This window comes from Culicoides brevitarsis, chromosome 3, assembly GCF_036172545.1.
Source record: "Culicoides brevitarsis isolate CSIRO-B50_1 chromosome 3, AGI_CSIRO_Cbre_v1, whole genome shotgun sequence".
Taxonomy (NCBI): Eukaryota; Metazoa; Arthropoda; class Insecta; order Diptera; family Ceratopogonidae; genus Culicoides; species Culicoides brevitarsis.
In genome coordinates, this window is record NC_087087.1 from 31,372,866 (window position 1) to 31,389,672 (window position 16,807).

Sequence of the window (16,807 nt, forward strand, 5' to 3'; positions counted from 1 at the left end):
TTTTTTGACAAACTTGAAAATTTTCAACAAATTTCTTTGAAACTTTGCGACAAATTTTATATTTTCCACAAATTTAAGTTTTTCAACAAACTTTTTTGACTAAATTGTAATACTTAAAAAAATTCTTCTACAAATTTGAAATTTTTTAACAAATTTAAGTTTTTCAACAAATTTCTTTGCCATTTATTGACAAATTTGAAATATTTAACAGATTCCTTTAACATTTTTTGTCAAATTTCAAAATTTTTCAAAAATTCAAGTTTTTCGCCAAATTTCTTTCCCATTTTTTGACAAATTCAAAATTTTTCAACAAATTTCTTTGAAAATGTTTGTCAAATTTCAAAATTTTCCTCAAATTCAAATTTTTCAACCAATTTCTTTTCCATTTTTTGACAAACTCGAAATTTTTCAACAAAGTTCTTTGCCATTATTTTAAAAATTCGAAATTTTTCAACAAATTTCTTTGCCATTTTTGACAAACTTCAAAATTTTCAACAAATTTAAAAGTTTTTATAATTTTTTGTAATTTTTTCGAGAGTTTTGCGTTTAAAATTACCTTTTCTTGAAATTTTTCTTACTACAAGGACACGACAAGGTAAAAATTTGTCATTTTAGAAAAAAAATTTTAAAAATTCTTGTAAAAAAAAATATTTAATCATCATCATTTTCATCCAAATTTTGATTCCTTATCTGCGCCTGATTATTATACATCTCCGCAACTTGTTTCGCTGTCGTCGCATCATGCGGTCCCTTATCATCCCGCTCCCTAATGAATCTTGGAAATCTCAGTGACAATCCTTTCGTCGCATCTAACACACCACACGCCGCCTTATAAATTGGCGAAATGGAAAAATCCGCACATCTCACTTCCCAAACTTTAATTGGCTCAAACCACACATCCGGTTGACTTCCAAACTGAATTCTGTGCTTCGAAGGATTTTGTATCGCATGTTTTTCGAGAAAATTCGAAAAATTTGCCAAATTTTCGTCACTGAATCCGGTGCCGATTTTACAAATTGTTTGGAATTGATCTCGTTTGTCGTCGTAACAGGCGAGAAGGAAAGCTCCGAAGGTTCCTGAACGTCTTCCACGCCCGTGATACCCCCCGACGACGACTAAATCCAAGGAATCTCCAACATTATTGAGGTAATCTTTCTTTAATTTCAACCAATTCTTCGATCTCTTCGCAATTTCATAAGTTGCGTCTTTTTTTAAGGTTTTTATCATCAATCCTTCGCAATTTCCCTCAATGGCTTCGTCCAAAAAGGCTTGAACTTCATCCATATCGCTCGTATCGAGCTTCGTAGCGAATTTCCAGTGTCCTTCGACCTCCGTGAAATAATCATACAACAAATTTCGTCTCACCAAAAAGGGTTCTTGGATCAGCGGGCGTCCATTCAAGTACAAAACGTCAAACATGTAAACGCAAACTTGGATTTTGATCGATTTTTCGTCGACATCTTTCCTCTTTCTCGTACTTAGGCTCTGAAATGGCAAAATTTTCCTCGTTTTTTGGTCGAAACCAACAATTTCGCAATCCAAAATGCAACTTTCGACGTCAGGTGACTTCAGAGTGCCCGAAATTCGTGAAATAACGTCGGGAAATTTCGCGGTATTGTTCTCATTATTACGAGAATAGATCGAAACTCGTCCGGAATGGTCGACATGGATTTGTGCACGCTCCCCATCGTACTTCCATTCACACGTGAAATCGATTCCGTCGAAACGATCGAAGATGGCGGCAATGCCATTAGTGGGTTTAGCCAACATGGCTTTGATTGGGATGCCGGGATACATCGAACAACGTGCCTCGAGATGGTCAATGCCGTGCGAGTAAAGATTTTCGATGATTTTTTCGAAGCTCGGGCATTTGCTGTAAGTAGATTTTATCGCTAAAATTGCTTTTTTCAATTTTTCTTTGGGATTTCCTTGTTTTGCGAGGGAATTTAGGTCCGTTTCTCGATATTTTTCGAGATTTGGAGGTGTCATGACACAAGCTTGGGCTAAAGCTTCAAGTACTGATGCTTCCGCCAACTGAATTCGTAATTTTCCGACGAGAGATCTCACTAAAAATTTCGCTTCGCCGCTGTTTTGACATCCTAACAGGAGTTTTTTGACGATTCTGACTTTCGCATCTAACGAAGATTCGTTCGCGATGTCCTTAAATCCCTTAAAAACGCTTAAAACTGTGTGAAAGTCGCCCGTTTGTCTCAAATTTTTGCTTAAACTCTCTTCCGCTACAAGTCCCAAGTCACCTTTGACGTCTTTTTTGGTGTTCAAGTCATTTTTCACTTCAATCACGTTCCTCCCGGATGCTTGGGCAACAGCTTCTGTCACTTTTATCTCGGCAATTCCTAATTCGACGCCTTCATAGGCTGGAGCGAGGATGTTAAGGCACATGTAGATGCTTGGAACGAGGTCTGGTTTCGATAATGCGATGACGGAACGATAGTAATTGCATAAAATGTCGATTTTCTTGCCTTTGGAACCGGAACCGGCTTCTGTTTCGATTGATTCGAAGGTGCGAACGAGAGCGACGTAAGGCACGCGTTGTCCAGCACTCCAAATTGCATCGTTCACGGGGTGATAATTGCCTTTTTTGGGATTGTAAGAAGTTGGGGGAGTGATTTTTGGGGATTTTTTGGGCGATGGAGTGTCAGATAATTTTCGTTTTTGCTGAGATTCGAAAATTTTGGCGATTTTGCTGCTGCTGCTCATTCTTTGAAGCACTTTTGAGAGGTGAATGGAGTGAAGTAACATCAATTCTGGAAGATTTTTTTAGAAATTAATAAAAAATATTGTTTAAAAAGTTGAAAATTACTTACAAGAAGGTTGAATTGTCGACATTTGTAAGAGAAAACTTGTTTTTTTTTGTGACGAAATAACGAAATGTTGAATCAAAACAAAAAACAGATGATTTTGTGTACATTCAACGTAATACAACAATAGGGATGAAATATTAGGGGTATTCAGTAATGTCAATATTTTTTAAAATTTAATTTTTTTTTTTATTTTAGAAATTAAAAATAATTTAATTTCAAAAAAATTTTGAACAATTTTAGATTTTTTATTAATTTATTTTGAATTTTAAAAATTAAAAAATGCTCTGTGATTACTTTAAAAAAATATTAAACGATTTAAAAAATTTTGAATAAATTAAATTAAAATTTGAGAAATTTTGAAATAAAATCATTTTTAAAATTTTCATTAAATATTAAAGAATCTTAAAAAATTAGTAAAATTTTTTTTAAAATTTTGTGAAGTTTTGAAAAAAAAAATTAAAAATCGTAAAATAATAAAAAAAAAATATAAAAAATACAATGAAACAAAAAGAATTAATAGAAAATTTAAAATAATTCAAATAATTTTGAAAAAAAAAATAAAATATATTTTACTATTGTACGATTTTTAATTTTTAATTATTTTTCATACACTTTAAAAAAATTTTTTTTTTCAAAATTTTTACGAATTATTAAAGAATTTTTAAAATTCAAAGAAAATTTCAAAAATCTTTATTATATATTTTAAATCTTAAATTTAATTTATTTTTTATAACCTTTTAAACAGTCCCAAGGTTTTTATTTTTTTTTTCACATTATTAATTTTTTAAATGAATTTTAATATTTTATTTTGAATTTCAATTACTTTTAATTTCTAAAATTTAATTAATAAAAAATTTAAAAATCTGAAATTTTTATTAAAAGCCAATTTGAATTAATTTTGGAATCACATTCTTTATTTTTTGAAATTTTGAATAAATTAAAAACTTTTGAAAATATTAAAAAAAAACTTAGAATTTCCAAATGATAAAAATCATGAAAAAATTAGATATAAAAAATCTAAAATTTAAGAGTATCTTAAAAATTTTCAGAGTTCTTGAAAAAAAATTCTAAAATAATTTATTTTTTTAATTTAAAATTTAATAAAAGAAAATTAATTTAATTTAAAATAATAAAAAAAATTAATTTAAAAATTTATTTTTATTTTATTTTTTTTTAAAGAAGTTTTATACCAACTGACATATTTTTTAAAAATTATTTTATAAAATATGAATTAAAACACAATTTTTTTTCAAGTTAGTATCTGTTTATTAAAAAACAATTTTTTCAGCATTATTCGAGCCTTGCTACTCAGTTAAAGCACTTTTGGTTATTATTTTTTATTAATTCATTAATTTTAATTTTTTTTTTCGATTTTTTTTTCGTGTTTTTATCTCACACTTTTAAACACATAAGCCATTCTAGACTTTCTGCGACTCGTTGTTCGACCTTTTTTAGCTGAAAAAAATATTTTTTTATTAATTTATTTTTTTTTCTTTTTACAGAAAATCTTACCTGTAATCAATTGATGCGGATCCTCCTCACTTAACATGTGCTTCTTCAAAATCTTCTTAATCTCCTGTCTGCTGAGCATTTTTGGATGCAATTTCGTGTTGTTTGCTTGCGAGGTCACCGTTAACTCGTGCAACGGTATCACGGTTGACGAGACAGGAATGAGATCTACTCAAAAAAATTCATTTGGTAAGTATATCAAGGTCACTTGCATCACGCTCACCTGCTTCGTAAACATCTTGATCGTTTTTCTTGTAGGACATTGCGGCAACGAGCGCTACAAAGCTCGCAATGAGCACCAACCAAAAGATGCTTCTCATTTTGATTTCGGTGTTGCTCGTGATGGATTTCGCGAGAAACTAAATTACAAGTGAAACGTAAAAAAAGTTGGAGCTACAGCGACGTACAGCAAAACGTACAAAATGGCAATGAATGATGTTTCGTGGGATGTCCAGTGTCACAAAAAAATCAAACCAAGCAAAATTTTTGATGAATTTTAAAATAATGACGTCACAAAATCTGCCATGAACAGCCGATGATGACAAATTTCTGATCAAAGCTGCCCACTCGACTGCCTTTTTCGTAAATTTCGCGGTTCATCGGTTCGTTACTCAACGAAAGCAAAACGCGACAATTTTTTTCCAGCTTGATGTAAATAAATGCAAAACGACAAGAAAGCGAAAATAAACATTGATTAGTTGAAGCAATGACCACGTTGCTTAACTTATCGTGTTGTTGATGATGTTACATTGCAATGTAAGCCGAAAACTAGTTGTGACCATGTACAGAAAGTTTTTCGCCGTAAATGGAATTTATTCGGATTTTTTTTTTGTCAGATATTTATTGGATGTGACAAAATTTTGTGCTGTTAATTTTTTTTTTTTTGCAAAATTAAGTCAAAATTATTTTTTAAAAATTATTTAAAAAAAATTATTTAATTAAAAAAATTAATAAAACATTTTTTAAAAAATAATTTAAAAAATATATATTAAAAAAATAAAAATATTATAAAAGGATAAATTATAAAAAAAAATTAAAAATGAAAAAAAAAAATAAAAACAATTATAATAAAATATGAAAAAATAAATAAAAAAATTTTAAAATTAAAAAAAATTAAAAGAAGGGTAAAATTTTATAAAAATTGAAAAAAAATATTTAAAAAAAAATTTAAATAAATTAAATTAAATTTTAATTATTATTAAATAAAAATAAATAAAAAAAAACATTGAAATAAATAAAAAAAAAATAATAAAAAAATAAATAAAAATTTAAAAAAAATAAAAGAAATGTTATAAAAATTTAAAAAATTAAAAAAAATATTTTTTAAAAAATTTAAATAAATTAAAAAATTATTAAAAGAAATATTAAAAACATTTTAAGAAAATTAAATAAAAAAAATAAATTAAATTAAATTATTTAATAAAAAAAATTTAATAATTCTTTAAATTTTAATAATTCTTTAAAAAAAAATTTTAAAAAAATATTATAAATAAAATTAAATTAAAATTAATTAATTATTTTTAAATAAATATTTTGAAAAAATAAATAAAAAAAAATTAATTATAAATTGAAAAAAAATAATAAATAAAATAAAAAATTAATAAAAAAATAAAATTAAAAAATAAAATAAAATTAAATTAAATGAAAAAAAAATATAAAAAAATAAATACATTTAAGAAATAAATTTTAAATTAAAAATTATAAAAAAATTTCAAAAAATTCAAAATTTAATTTCTGTTGAATTTTTTGTCAACATCTAAAAAAAATTTAAAATAAAATTTATTTATTTTAAAAAATTTTATTGAAAAAATAAATTAAAAAAATAAAAAAAAATTAATCTGAATTGAAAAAAAAAAAAAAAAAAAATAAATAAAAAAAATTAAATAAAAAAATAATTAAAAAAAAAATAAAATTAAAAAATAAATAAATTTAAAAATTTTTTTTAAAAATTATAAAAAAAAATTTCAGAGTAATTCAAAATTTAATTTCGGTTAATTTTTTGTCAACATCAACCTAACAAAAAAATCTGTTGGTACAAAAAAAAAACAATAAAACGCAAAACTCATTAAAACGACGGAAAAAACACATCCTGTAGTCACAAAAACAAACACAATAAAAAGAGGCATCATCACGATACACTTTTAAACAAACAATCCACGCGAACTAATTTCAATTTGAGCTCATCATTACATTTTTATGCAAATTCTCCCCTCGTTCGCAATCAATTTCCGATACTATCTAAAAAAACCTTCGTCGTCCTCCTCATCGTCGTCATCGCGTGTAATGGAGCGGCATTAAGTAGTCAGTTCGTCCTGCTGAAAAAAATCTCATTAAACGCATCGTGAAACGGCGGCATCCACTTAACGTGATTTGAAATGGAAACGCCTGATGAAGGGTAATCGTCGCTCGTTCGATCGTGAAAAAACATCAATAAAGGAAGTCATGCAAAAGGCGAACGTGAGACAAAAAACGACTTTTCCGCACATGTTGCTTCGATTTTCGAATTCCTCCACATGTGACTCATTTCTATTCATAACTCGAGCAAAAAAAAAAAAAAAGTTTCTAAGTGGAAAAGCATGTAAGACGACGACTGGCAGCGAGTTGCGACTGAATTTCCTCTCCGCGAGACATAAATCACAATCAGATGATTGCAAAGTGTAAATAAAGCGAGGAAAGTTCTCTGTTTTGAAAGGACGCGCATGTGCCGTCGCAATGTTTAGGTTGAAACGGGATGCTGTTGGTCCATGCGAACGACGAAGACAGATGATTTCGTGCGTTTCGTCGCCCCTTCGGCTCACGATTCATCTGTTTTCTCTTTTTTTCGGCGTCAAATGTCAACGGGAGAGAGCACAAGCAGAGGAAAAAATTTTTTCAATAACTTTTACATAACCATTTTCACAGTACCAGTAGTCGCATTAACATTAACATCACTCGCTTTACATCACCACACACACTTACACACACACAAAATTTCAACTTTCTTCTGTCTACAAAGGAAGAAAATTTTTTGGGTGTGACGCGCGACTCGCCAAACGCCCCAAAAAAGCCCCGAAATCCGTCAAAAATCGACTTGTGAGTCTGGCACGAGACGCGCCCAAAATGCAGCGATAGACATTAGATAAGCGAAAAAGCAAAAAAAAAAGAAGAAAAAACGATGAAGTGGTTCGCTGTTGTGCTGTTTTGTCTTCTGTCGATGTCTTCCGAGGAGGTCGCTGCTTGGGGCGATGCCACACGCACGGGACCCAAAGTGAAGGCGAAGGAGCAGCTCCACGTTGGCCTTATTGCACCTCACACGAATTTCGGGAAGCGCGAGTATCTGCGTGCCATCAACTCTGCCGTCAATGGCTTGAACAAAATTAGAGGTCAAAAACTATCATTTCTCTCCAACTATGAATTTACCGTTTCTAATGTGCATTTTGACATGATGAGCTTAACGCCAAGCCCTACAGGTGAGTTTTTCCTGAAATTTTTAATGGAATTTGTGAAAAAGTGCTTGGAAAAAAGTTTAAAATTTTGCAATTTGAACAAAGGAGTAAAAAAAATTAAAAAAAAAAAATTAGAATATTTTTTTCAAGGTTTTTGTTAAAAAAAATTTAAATTTTTTTAATGAAATTTAAAATTAATTAATTTTAGAAGAATGAGATTTTATGAAAAAGTTAAAAAAAAATTTTAAATATTTTCCTAAAAAAAGTTTTTTGTGATTTCTATGAAAAACAAAATTAATTAGGTAATGCAAAGTGATAAAAGTTGAAAATTTTCATCAGTTTTTTATGATGAAAAATTTTTTCAATTGAAAGTGTTATAATTCTGATTTTTTTTTAATAAAAATATTTATTTTATTTTAAAATTAAATTATTTAATTTTTTTTTAAATACACTTTTTATCAAAACTTACAATTTAATATTAAATATTAATATTAAAATATTAAATTACTCGATGGCGAAAAAATTTTCTCAATGAGAAAAAAATAAAAAAATATTAGAAATGAAAGTTTCAAATTATATAGAAAGAATTTCCGTTTTTTTGCGTCGTACAATTTTTATTAAGAAATGGGAAGACAAAGAAGATTTGTTTTTTTTTAAATTATTTAATAAAATTTTTCTGTACCTACGAATTTAATTATTTAAAGAAATTGATAAAAAAATTTTATGTCACAAATTTTTTTTTAAATTTTCATTTAAATTATTTCTTTAAAATTTAAAATTGAATTAAATGTTCAAGATTTATATAAAAAAAAAGAGTTAATTTAAATAAATGAATAAATTAAATTAATTATACAAATTTAAAATAAAAATTAAAATAAATAAATATTTATTTATAAAAAATTATATATTAAAATTTTGTTCAAAGAAAAATAATAAATTTTAAATAATTTGTTTTAAGATAAAAAATTAAATTAAATAATTGAATAATAATTAAATTGTTCTTGACTTCTGCCAAATTTAAAAAAAAATCTCACAAATTCAATTTTTTAATTAATTAATTAATTTTTTTAATTTACAATTTTTTGTGTTAATTGTTATTTTAATTGTTTTAAATTATTTTTGAACAAAACTTTAATCTTTTAATAATAATTATTATTTTTTATATCATTTAAAATTAAAAAAAAAAATAAAATTTAAAAAGATCAAAAAAATTAAAAAAATTATTATTTGATTTGAAAAAACAGAATGAAAAATAATTTAAATAACGATAAAATTAAAATTAAAAATATATAAAAAAAATTAAAATACAATTTTTTTTATTAAATTTACAAAAGTTTTCCAAAATTGACTTGAATAAAAAAAAAAATAATTAAAAAAAATCAATTTAATTTTTTTTTAAATTTTAAATATTAATTTAATTTAAAAAAAATAATTTTAATTAAAAAAAATAATTAAAAATTTAATTTAATTAATTTTTTTCAGCTATTTTAAACACACTCTGTAAGGAATTTTTACACGCCAATGTCTCATCAATCCTCTACATGATGAACTACGAGCAGTACGGTCGCTCCACTGCCAGCGCCCAATACTTTTTGCAACTTGCTGGTTACTTGGGCATTCCCGTCATCTCCTGGAACGCCGACAACTCTGGACTCGAACGAAGAGCCTCGCAATCTACGATGCAACTGCAGATGGCACCCAGCATAGAGCATCAATCCGCTGCTATGTTGGCCATTCTCGAACGTTACAAATGGCATCAGTTTTCTGTAGTTACGTCACAGATTGCGGGGCACGACGATTTTGTGCAGGCGGTGCGCGAACGAGTGGCTGCTGTACAGGTAAAAAAAAAATTTCTAAAAAAAAAATTAAAATTAAAAAAAAAAAATTTTTTTTTTTCAGGATCATTTCAAATTCACGATCCTCAATTCGATTATCGTCACACGTCCCAGCGACTTAATCGAATTGGTGAACAGCGAAGCGCGCGTCATGCTCCTGTATTCGACGAAGGAAGAGGCATCCCGAATTCTCGCCACAGCGGCCGAACTCAAAATCACGGGCGAAAATTATGTGTGGGTCGTGACGCAATCTGTCATCGAAAATACGCAACCGCCGCCGCAATTTCCCGTCGGCATGTTAGGCGTGCATTTCGACACCTCGAGCAGTGCTTTAATCAACGAGATCGGAAACGGCATCAAAGTTTACGCATTTGGCGTCGAAGCCTTCCTGAACGATCCCGCGAACACAAATCGCGACCTCAGCACGCATCAGTTGTCGTGCGAAGATCAGGGACGCGGTCGATGGGATAACGGCGAACAATTTTTCCGCTACTTGCGAAATGTCTCGATCGAGAACGACATCAACAAGCCGAACATCGAATTCACCGGAGATGGCGATTTAAAATCTGCCGAACTGAAAATCATGAATTTACGCCCGTCGATTAACAGCAAAACGCTCGTTTGGGAGGAAATTGGCGTTTGGAAGTCTTGGGTCCCGCAACAGCAACAACTCGACATTCGCGACATTGCCTGGCCCGGAAATTCTCATGCCCCTCCGCAAGGCGTCCCCGAGAAATTTCACTTGAAAATCACGTTTTTGGAAGAAGCGCCATACATAAATCTCTCGCCCGCAGATCCCGTTTCGGGAAAATGTCTCATGGATCGCGGGATTTTGTGTCGCATCGCTTCCGATCACGAAATTGCCGACATCGATGTGGGCCAAGCGGCGAAAAATGGCTCGTTTTTCCAGTGTTGCAGCGGTTTTTGCATCGATTTGTTGGAAAAATTCGCAGATGCGCTCGGTTTCACCTACGAACTGGTCCGCGTTGAAGACGGAAGATGGGGAACTCTCGAAAATGGGAAATGGAATGGCTTGATTAATGAACTAATGAATCGAAAAACTGACATGGTACTTACGTCGTTGATGATAAATGCCGAACGAGAAGCTGTTGTTGACTTTAGTGTGCCGTTTATGGAGACGGGAATGGCGATTGTCGTTGCGAAACGCACGGGAATTATTTCGCCGACGGCATTTTTGGAGCCTTTTGACACGGCGTCGTGGATGTTGGTTGGAATTGTGGCGATTCAGGCAGCTACTTTCATGATTTTCTTGTTTGAATGGTTGTCGCCGAGCGGGTTTAACATGAAATTTTCGATGCCGAAAGCCTCGGATACGCCGCACAAGTTTTCGCTTTTCAGGACTTATTGGTTGGTGTGGGCGGTTCTCTTTCAGGTAAGAATTTTTTTTTGCTAAATTTTGATAAAAAGTTGATCACGTGGTTAATAATTTCAAAATTTTTTCAAAATATTTCAAGTTTCAAAAATTTTTCATTAAATTTCAAGTTTCAAATTTTAAAATTTTTCATAATATTTCAAGTTTCAAAAATTTTTCAAATTTCAAAAATTTTCAAATTTTTCATAATATTTCAAGTTTCAAAAATTTTTCATTAAATTTTCAAAAATTCAAAAATTTTTTATTGAATTTTCAAAAAAAAACGTGGTTGAAAAGTTTAATTTTTATATTTCAAGTTTCAAAAAATTTTTCATAAAATTTCAAGTTTTATTTTTATTGAATTTTGAAGAAAAAATAAGTCAAGTTTCAAAAATTTTTCATTAAATTTCAAATTTCAAAAAATTTTCAAATTTTTCAAAAGTTCAATTTTTTAAAAATTTTAAAAAAATTCAAGTTTCAAAAATTTTTCAATTAATTTGAAGTTTCAAAAATTTTTCATTAAATTTCAAGGCTTAAAAATTATCAAATTTAAAAATTTTTTAAATTTTTCAATTAATTTCAAGTTTCAAAAATTTTTCATTAAATTTCAAGTTTCAAAAATTATTAAATTTCAAATATTTTTCATGATATTTCAAGTTTCAAAAATTTTTCATTAAATTTCAAGTTTCAAAAATTTTTCATTAAATTTCAATTTTCAAATATTTTTCAATTTTTCAATATTTTAATTGAATTTTTTTGAAAAAATTAGTCACGTGGTTAACAAAATTTCAATTTTTTTAAAAATTTTTAAGAAAAAAATTATTTGATTTGAATTATTTTGAATTTTTCACAAAAATTCAGTCACGTGGTTGTTGAAATTTTCAAAAAAATTGCTCCAAGTGAAAACTTTTATCAACAATTTTTTTTATTTAATTTTAATTAATTTAATTTTAGGCTGCGGTTCATGTAGATTCCCCACGTGGTTTCACATCGCGCTTCATGACCAACGTTTGGGCGATGTTCGCTGTGGTATTTTTGGCTATTTACACTGCCAACTTAGCAGCTTTCATGATAACGCGCGAGGAATTTCACGAGTTTACCGGTTTGGATGACAGTCGACTCTCACGCCCCTACAGCCAGAAACCGAGCGTAAAATTTGGCACGATTCCCTATAGTCACACCGACTCGACAATTGCCAAATATTTCAAGGAGATGCATTATTACATGAAAGAGTGAGTAGAAAAAGTGACAAATTTATGCGAAAAATTAAATTTATGTGATTTTTTTTGTAGTTTTAATCGATCTAGCGTTGCGGAAGGAGTTGCCAGCGTTCTGAATGGCAAATTGGATGCTTTTATCTACGACGGCACGGTTCTCGACTATTTGGTGCAACAAGATGAGGATTGTCGTCTTCTTACTGTCGGTCAATGGTATGCGATGACGGTGAGTTTTTGTCGTTTTTTCGTGAGATTTTTTGAGAAATTTGAGATTTTTCGGGTTTTAGGGATACGGCTTGGCATTCAGTCGCAACTCAAAGTACGTCGGGATGTTCAACAAATGGATTTTGGAGTTTCGCGCAAACGGCGATCTCGAACGCTTGCGTCGCTACTGGATGACCGGCACTTGTCGACCCGGCAAACAAGAACACAAGTCTTCCGATCCACTCGCTCTCGAACAGTTTTTATCCGCTTTCTTGCTCCTCATGGCGGGCATTTTGCTTGCGGCGCTCTTGCTGCTTCTCGAGCATCTTTACTTCAAGTATTTCCGCAAACGACTGGCAAAATCGGATCGCGGCGGTTGCTGTGCCCTCATATCGTTGTCCATGGGCAAGTCGTTGACGTTCCGCGGCGCCGTCTTTGAAGCCACCGAAATTCTCAAGCAGCACAAATGCAAGGACCCGATTTGCGATACGCATTTGTGGAAGGTGAAGCATGAACTGGATATGGCGCGACTTCGGATCCGGCAGCTGGAGAAGACGATGGATCAGCATGGCGTGAAGGCGCCACAAGTTCGCATCGTTTCGACGTCAGATCTGATCGAGTCGACGCACCGCCATAACTTGCATCATCGGCAGTTGCTGAATAACTTGAGTATCGGCGGAAGTGCACAGGATTTGCATAGATGGTGAGTAATTTTTAATTTTTTCTAAAATTTCGTTAAAAGATTTTTTTTTAAAATCCGAAGAATTCATCAAAAACTTTTTAAAAAGATTATTTTTTTTTTAAATATTTTATTTATTTATTTTTATTATTTAATAAATTTATTTATTTTATAAGTAATTTTTTTTAAACTTTCGTTTTAAAAATCTCAAGAGTTTTATTTAGTTAAAAAAAATGAAGGAAAAAAAATGAAAAATAAAATAATAAAAAATATCAATTTCTGAAATTATATTAATTAATTAAAAATTAAAATAATTAATTAATTTGTATTAAAATATTTTTTTTTTAATTTTTAATTTTTTAATGAATTTAATTATTTTTTTTAATATTTAAAACTATTAATTTATTTTATTAAATTAATGATTAAAAATCTTTAAAATTAAAAAAAATATTTAACTTTTTTTATTTTAAAAAAATAATTTTTAATTTTTATTTATTCCTTAAATAAAATTTCGATATTTTTCTACTGTAAAGATAATTTAACTATTAAATTAAATTATTTTTTTTTGTCTCCATTTAATTGAAAAATTAATTAAATTTTTTCCTTATTTCTGCAAAACTTATTAAATTGAAATATAATTCTTCATAATTATTATTATATTACTTTATTTTTTTATTTAATATAGATTTCATATTTAATAGATTTCAAAACTGAAATTGAATTTTTAAAGTGAATTATTATTAATTTTTGTTCATTAAAAATGAATTATAAAAAAATAATTCAAAAGCATTTATAATTAGTTTATTTAAAAAATAATAAAAAATAGTATTGCAAAAATTATTAAATCTCGATTTAATAAAATTCTTAAAATAAATTAAATTAGTTAAGATTTTTTTTATTTATTTATTTTTTTTTAAATAATAAGTTAATATTTAAAAAAATAAAAATTTGAAAAAAAATCTTTTTTTTTTGAAAATTTTTTCCTATTATAATTAAATAAAAATTTTGTAAATTAATTTTTAAAAAATTAAAAAATAAAATAATTATAAATGCTTTTGAATTTTTTTTTATAATTCATTTTTAATGAAAAAAAATTAAAAATTAATTAAATTAATTAAAAAATAATATTTATTTATTTATTAAAAAAAACTAATTAAATTTTAAATTTTTAGGTCTTACAAGACAGAAATTGCTGAAATGGAAACCGTTTTATAAAGAAGTTAACAAACCAAACAATACAGAATAATTATTATTATACATTATTATTAAAAAAAAAAATTAACGTTAAATTAATAAAAATGTAAGAAAAAATGTTACAAACTAAAAAAAAAGTGAAACACGAGAAATCATACGCTTTCAAATAAAAAATTTATAAAAAGGGGTAAATAGTAGAAAAGAATTATTATCTTTAGTTATATAAGAGATGGTAGATTATTATTATACAAAACGTTTTATTCCTCACGCAAGTGAATAAAACAAAAGCAAAAAGTGTCAGAAAAATCATTTATAGGAAAATTAACTCAATTTACAAGAACAACATCAAAAACATCAACTACAACAACAACAACAACATGGAAAACGAAACAAGGGAATTTTTTGTAGTAAAACACGCTTGAATGAAAAAATTAGTTGGATGATGATGGATATTTAGGCCTATATTTAAAAAAAAAATCACATAAAAAATCGAGATCTGGACTTTGTTGGTTCCTTCTATGGGCTTTTTGCATAATTTTCCTAATTTTGACATTTTTACAAAGTGGCTGAACAATTATTGTCCTCATCTTCGTTTCTCATGAGTTCACCTGAATGCGTTTTAGACACAAATTTTACAACGTTTACCCTTAGTTAAGGAATAATTATCCCATATTTAAGGAACTGACGACGATTCTTGATCCGAAAACTGAAAAAAAAAATTGTATCCAAGTGTATCCAACACGTCCTTTTTTTCCTGTATTAAAAAAAAGAATTAATTAAATGGAAACACGCGCCCTTTAAAAAAAAGTTTTAATAATAAATAAAATTATATATAAACTCACGAGAAAAAAATGTAACAGTAACTCCATTTTGTGGTAAGTGGTTAAATAATAAAAAAAAAATATATATATATAAAATTTAAAATTTACAAAAAAAAAACAAATGATTAATATTGCATCATATTCTAATTAAATATTTAAGAAAAAAAAATAAACTATTAAAAAAATCACAAAAAAATAACAGAAACCTAAAAAAAATCCTAAATGATAGTTTATAGAAAATAATTTAATGTTAGTTAGAAAGAAGAATGAAACACACACAAGAAAAGACAAAACTAAATATACATTATTATTATTATTATTAATTATATATTAAATTATATTATATAAAGAAAAGGAGCCCATCAGACATTGAAAAAATAAAAATTTTCCTTATACATAAAAAAAAAAATAATAATTACTTGCCAGTAGATTAGGATTCAATTTTTCTGAAGTAATATTATTAATTATTATTATGAAAAAAAATAATAAATAATTAATTTAAAGAACAATTCTAAAGCAAAAAAAAAATATATTTATAAAATTCGTTGTTTCATCTAATCTTCCTTCATCGTACAAAAATTTTTGAATTTTCTGAGAATTTTCCTATTTATTAATTAATTATTATTAAGAAAATGTTGAAAGATGTTGAAAAAAAAAATGTATAATCGATGTGAACGAAATTTCGTGTTTCTTGAGATTCTAAATGATTATTAATTTTTAAAAAAATATTATTAAAAAGCGAGCATTTTTTGTTTAATATTTTAAATTATTTATAATATTTAAAAAAATAATTTAATTAAAAAATTAAAAGTTTAATTATTAATTTAATTTAATTAAATGAATTAATATTAATAAATTAAATTAATTAAATTTAATATAAATTTAATTAAATTAATTAATTAAGTTAATTAAATATAATTAAATTAAATATTAAATTTATTAAATAATTTTTTAAATAATTAAATTTTATTAAATTAATAATTAAAAATAATATTTTTTTAATATTTAAAAAAAAAATCTAATAATTATTTTTTGGATGCTCGCTCCGTCATACATAAACGTGAACGAAAAAAAATGTTAATAATATTTAAAAAAAATATCCCATCAATAATAATAAAATAATTCCAACCATTTATCAAGACTTTATAATAAAAAAAAACACAAAAAATAATGATTGTAAAATGAAAAATAATAAAAAATGATTAAATAATAATTGTAGAAACCGAAAGCAAGCAAGCAACAACCCACAAAGAAAGTAATAAACACATTCTAATCACACTACAAATATTTGTTAAAAAGAAAAAAATATTATTTATTTAAGAAAAAAAAATAACAGAGAAACAACAAAAATTATATTTTTATTAGATAGCGTTAACACCATTCAACAAAAATATTCAACAAAAAAACATCAAAAAAAAATAATACATACAAAAAAATTATTAATTGTTAGTAAATTAATGATTAATTTAATTTTATTCAACAAATTAAAAAAATTAGGAAAAATGTTTCATATTTTAATTCAAGAATTTTTTATTAATTAAGAATTAAATTTAAAAAATAATTTTCTTCAATTTTTTTAGTTTTATTTCTTTTATTAATTAATTTCTAAATATCTAATATTTATTTATTAAATAATTTCAGACCAAAAAATAATTTAGAAAAAACAAAATATTTTTTTAAATCCTCGAAATAAAAAATAATTAATGAAAATAATTTTAAAAATAAAATA

General features: G+C 27.0%; 3 protein-coding genes across 3 annotated transcripts; 1 reads left to right on the plus strand and 2 right to left on the minus strand.

The window, feature by feature from the left end:
- Nucleotides 1–537: 537 nt before the first annotated feature.
- LOC134834389 (DNA ligase 1-like) lies at nucleotides 538–2,904 on the minus strand. The gene is made up of 2 exons (XM_063849034.1): nucleotides 2,826–2,904; nucleotides 538–2,765 (listed from the first exon to the last, which is right to left on the minus strand). Exon 2 carries the CDS (start codon nucleotides 2,758–2,760, stop codon nucleotides 652–654), a length of 2,109 nt encoding a protein of 702 aa, XP_063705104.1. The 5' UTR covers nucleotides 2,761–2,765; nucleotides 2,826–2,904; the 3' UTR covers nucleotides 538–651.
- Nucleotides 2,905–4,115: 1,211 nt separating this feature from the next.
- Nucleotides 4,116–4,674, minus strand: LOC134835680 (uncharacterized). The gene is made up of 3 exons (XM_063850600.1): nucleotides 4,555–4,674; nucleotides 4,335–4,499; nucleotides 4,116–4,277 (listed from the first exon to the last, which is right to left on the minus strand). The coding sequence occupies exons 1-3, from the start codon at nucleotides 4,649–4,651 to the stop codon at nucleotides 4,210–4,212; spliced, it is 330 nt and encodes a 109-aa protein (XP_063706670.1). The 5' UTR covers nucleotides 4,652–4,674; the 3' UTR covers nucleotides 4,116–4,209.
- A 2,583-nt stretch (nucleotides 4,675–7,257) lies between these two features.
- Nucleotides 7,258–14,297, plus strand: LOC134834697 (glutamate receptor ionotropic, NMDA 2B). Its single transcript, XM_063849445.1, has 7 exons — nucleotides 7,258–7,780; nucleotides 9,239–9,594; nucleotides 9,656–10,984; nucleotides 11,918–12,195; nucleotides 12,256–12,406; nucleotides 12,468–13,087; nucleotides 14,236–14,297. The coding sequence occupies exons 1-7, from the start codon at nucleotides 7,486–7,488 to the stop codon at nucleotides 14,276–14,278; spliced, it is 3,072 nt and encodes a 1,023-aa protein (XP_063705515.1). The 5' UTR covers nucleotides 7,258–7,485; the 3' UTR covers nucleotides 14,279–14,297.
- The last annotated feature ends 2,510 nt before the right edge of the window (nucleotides 14,298–16,807 follow it).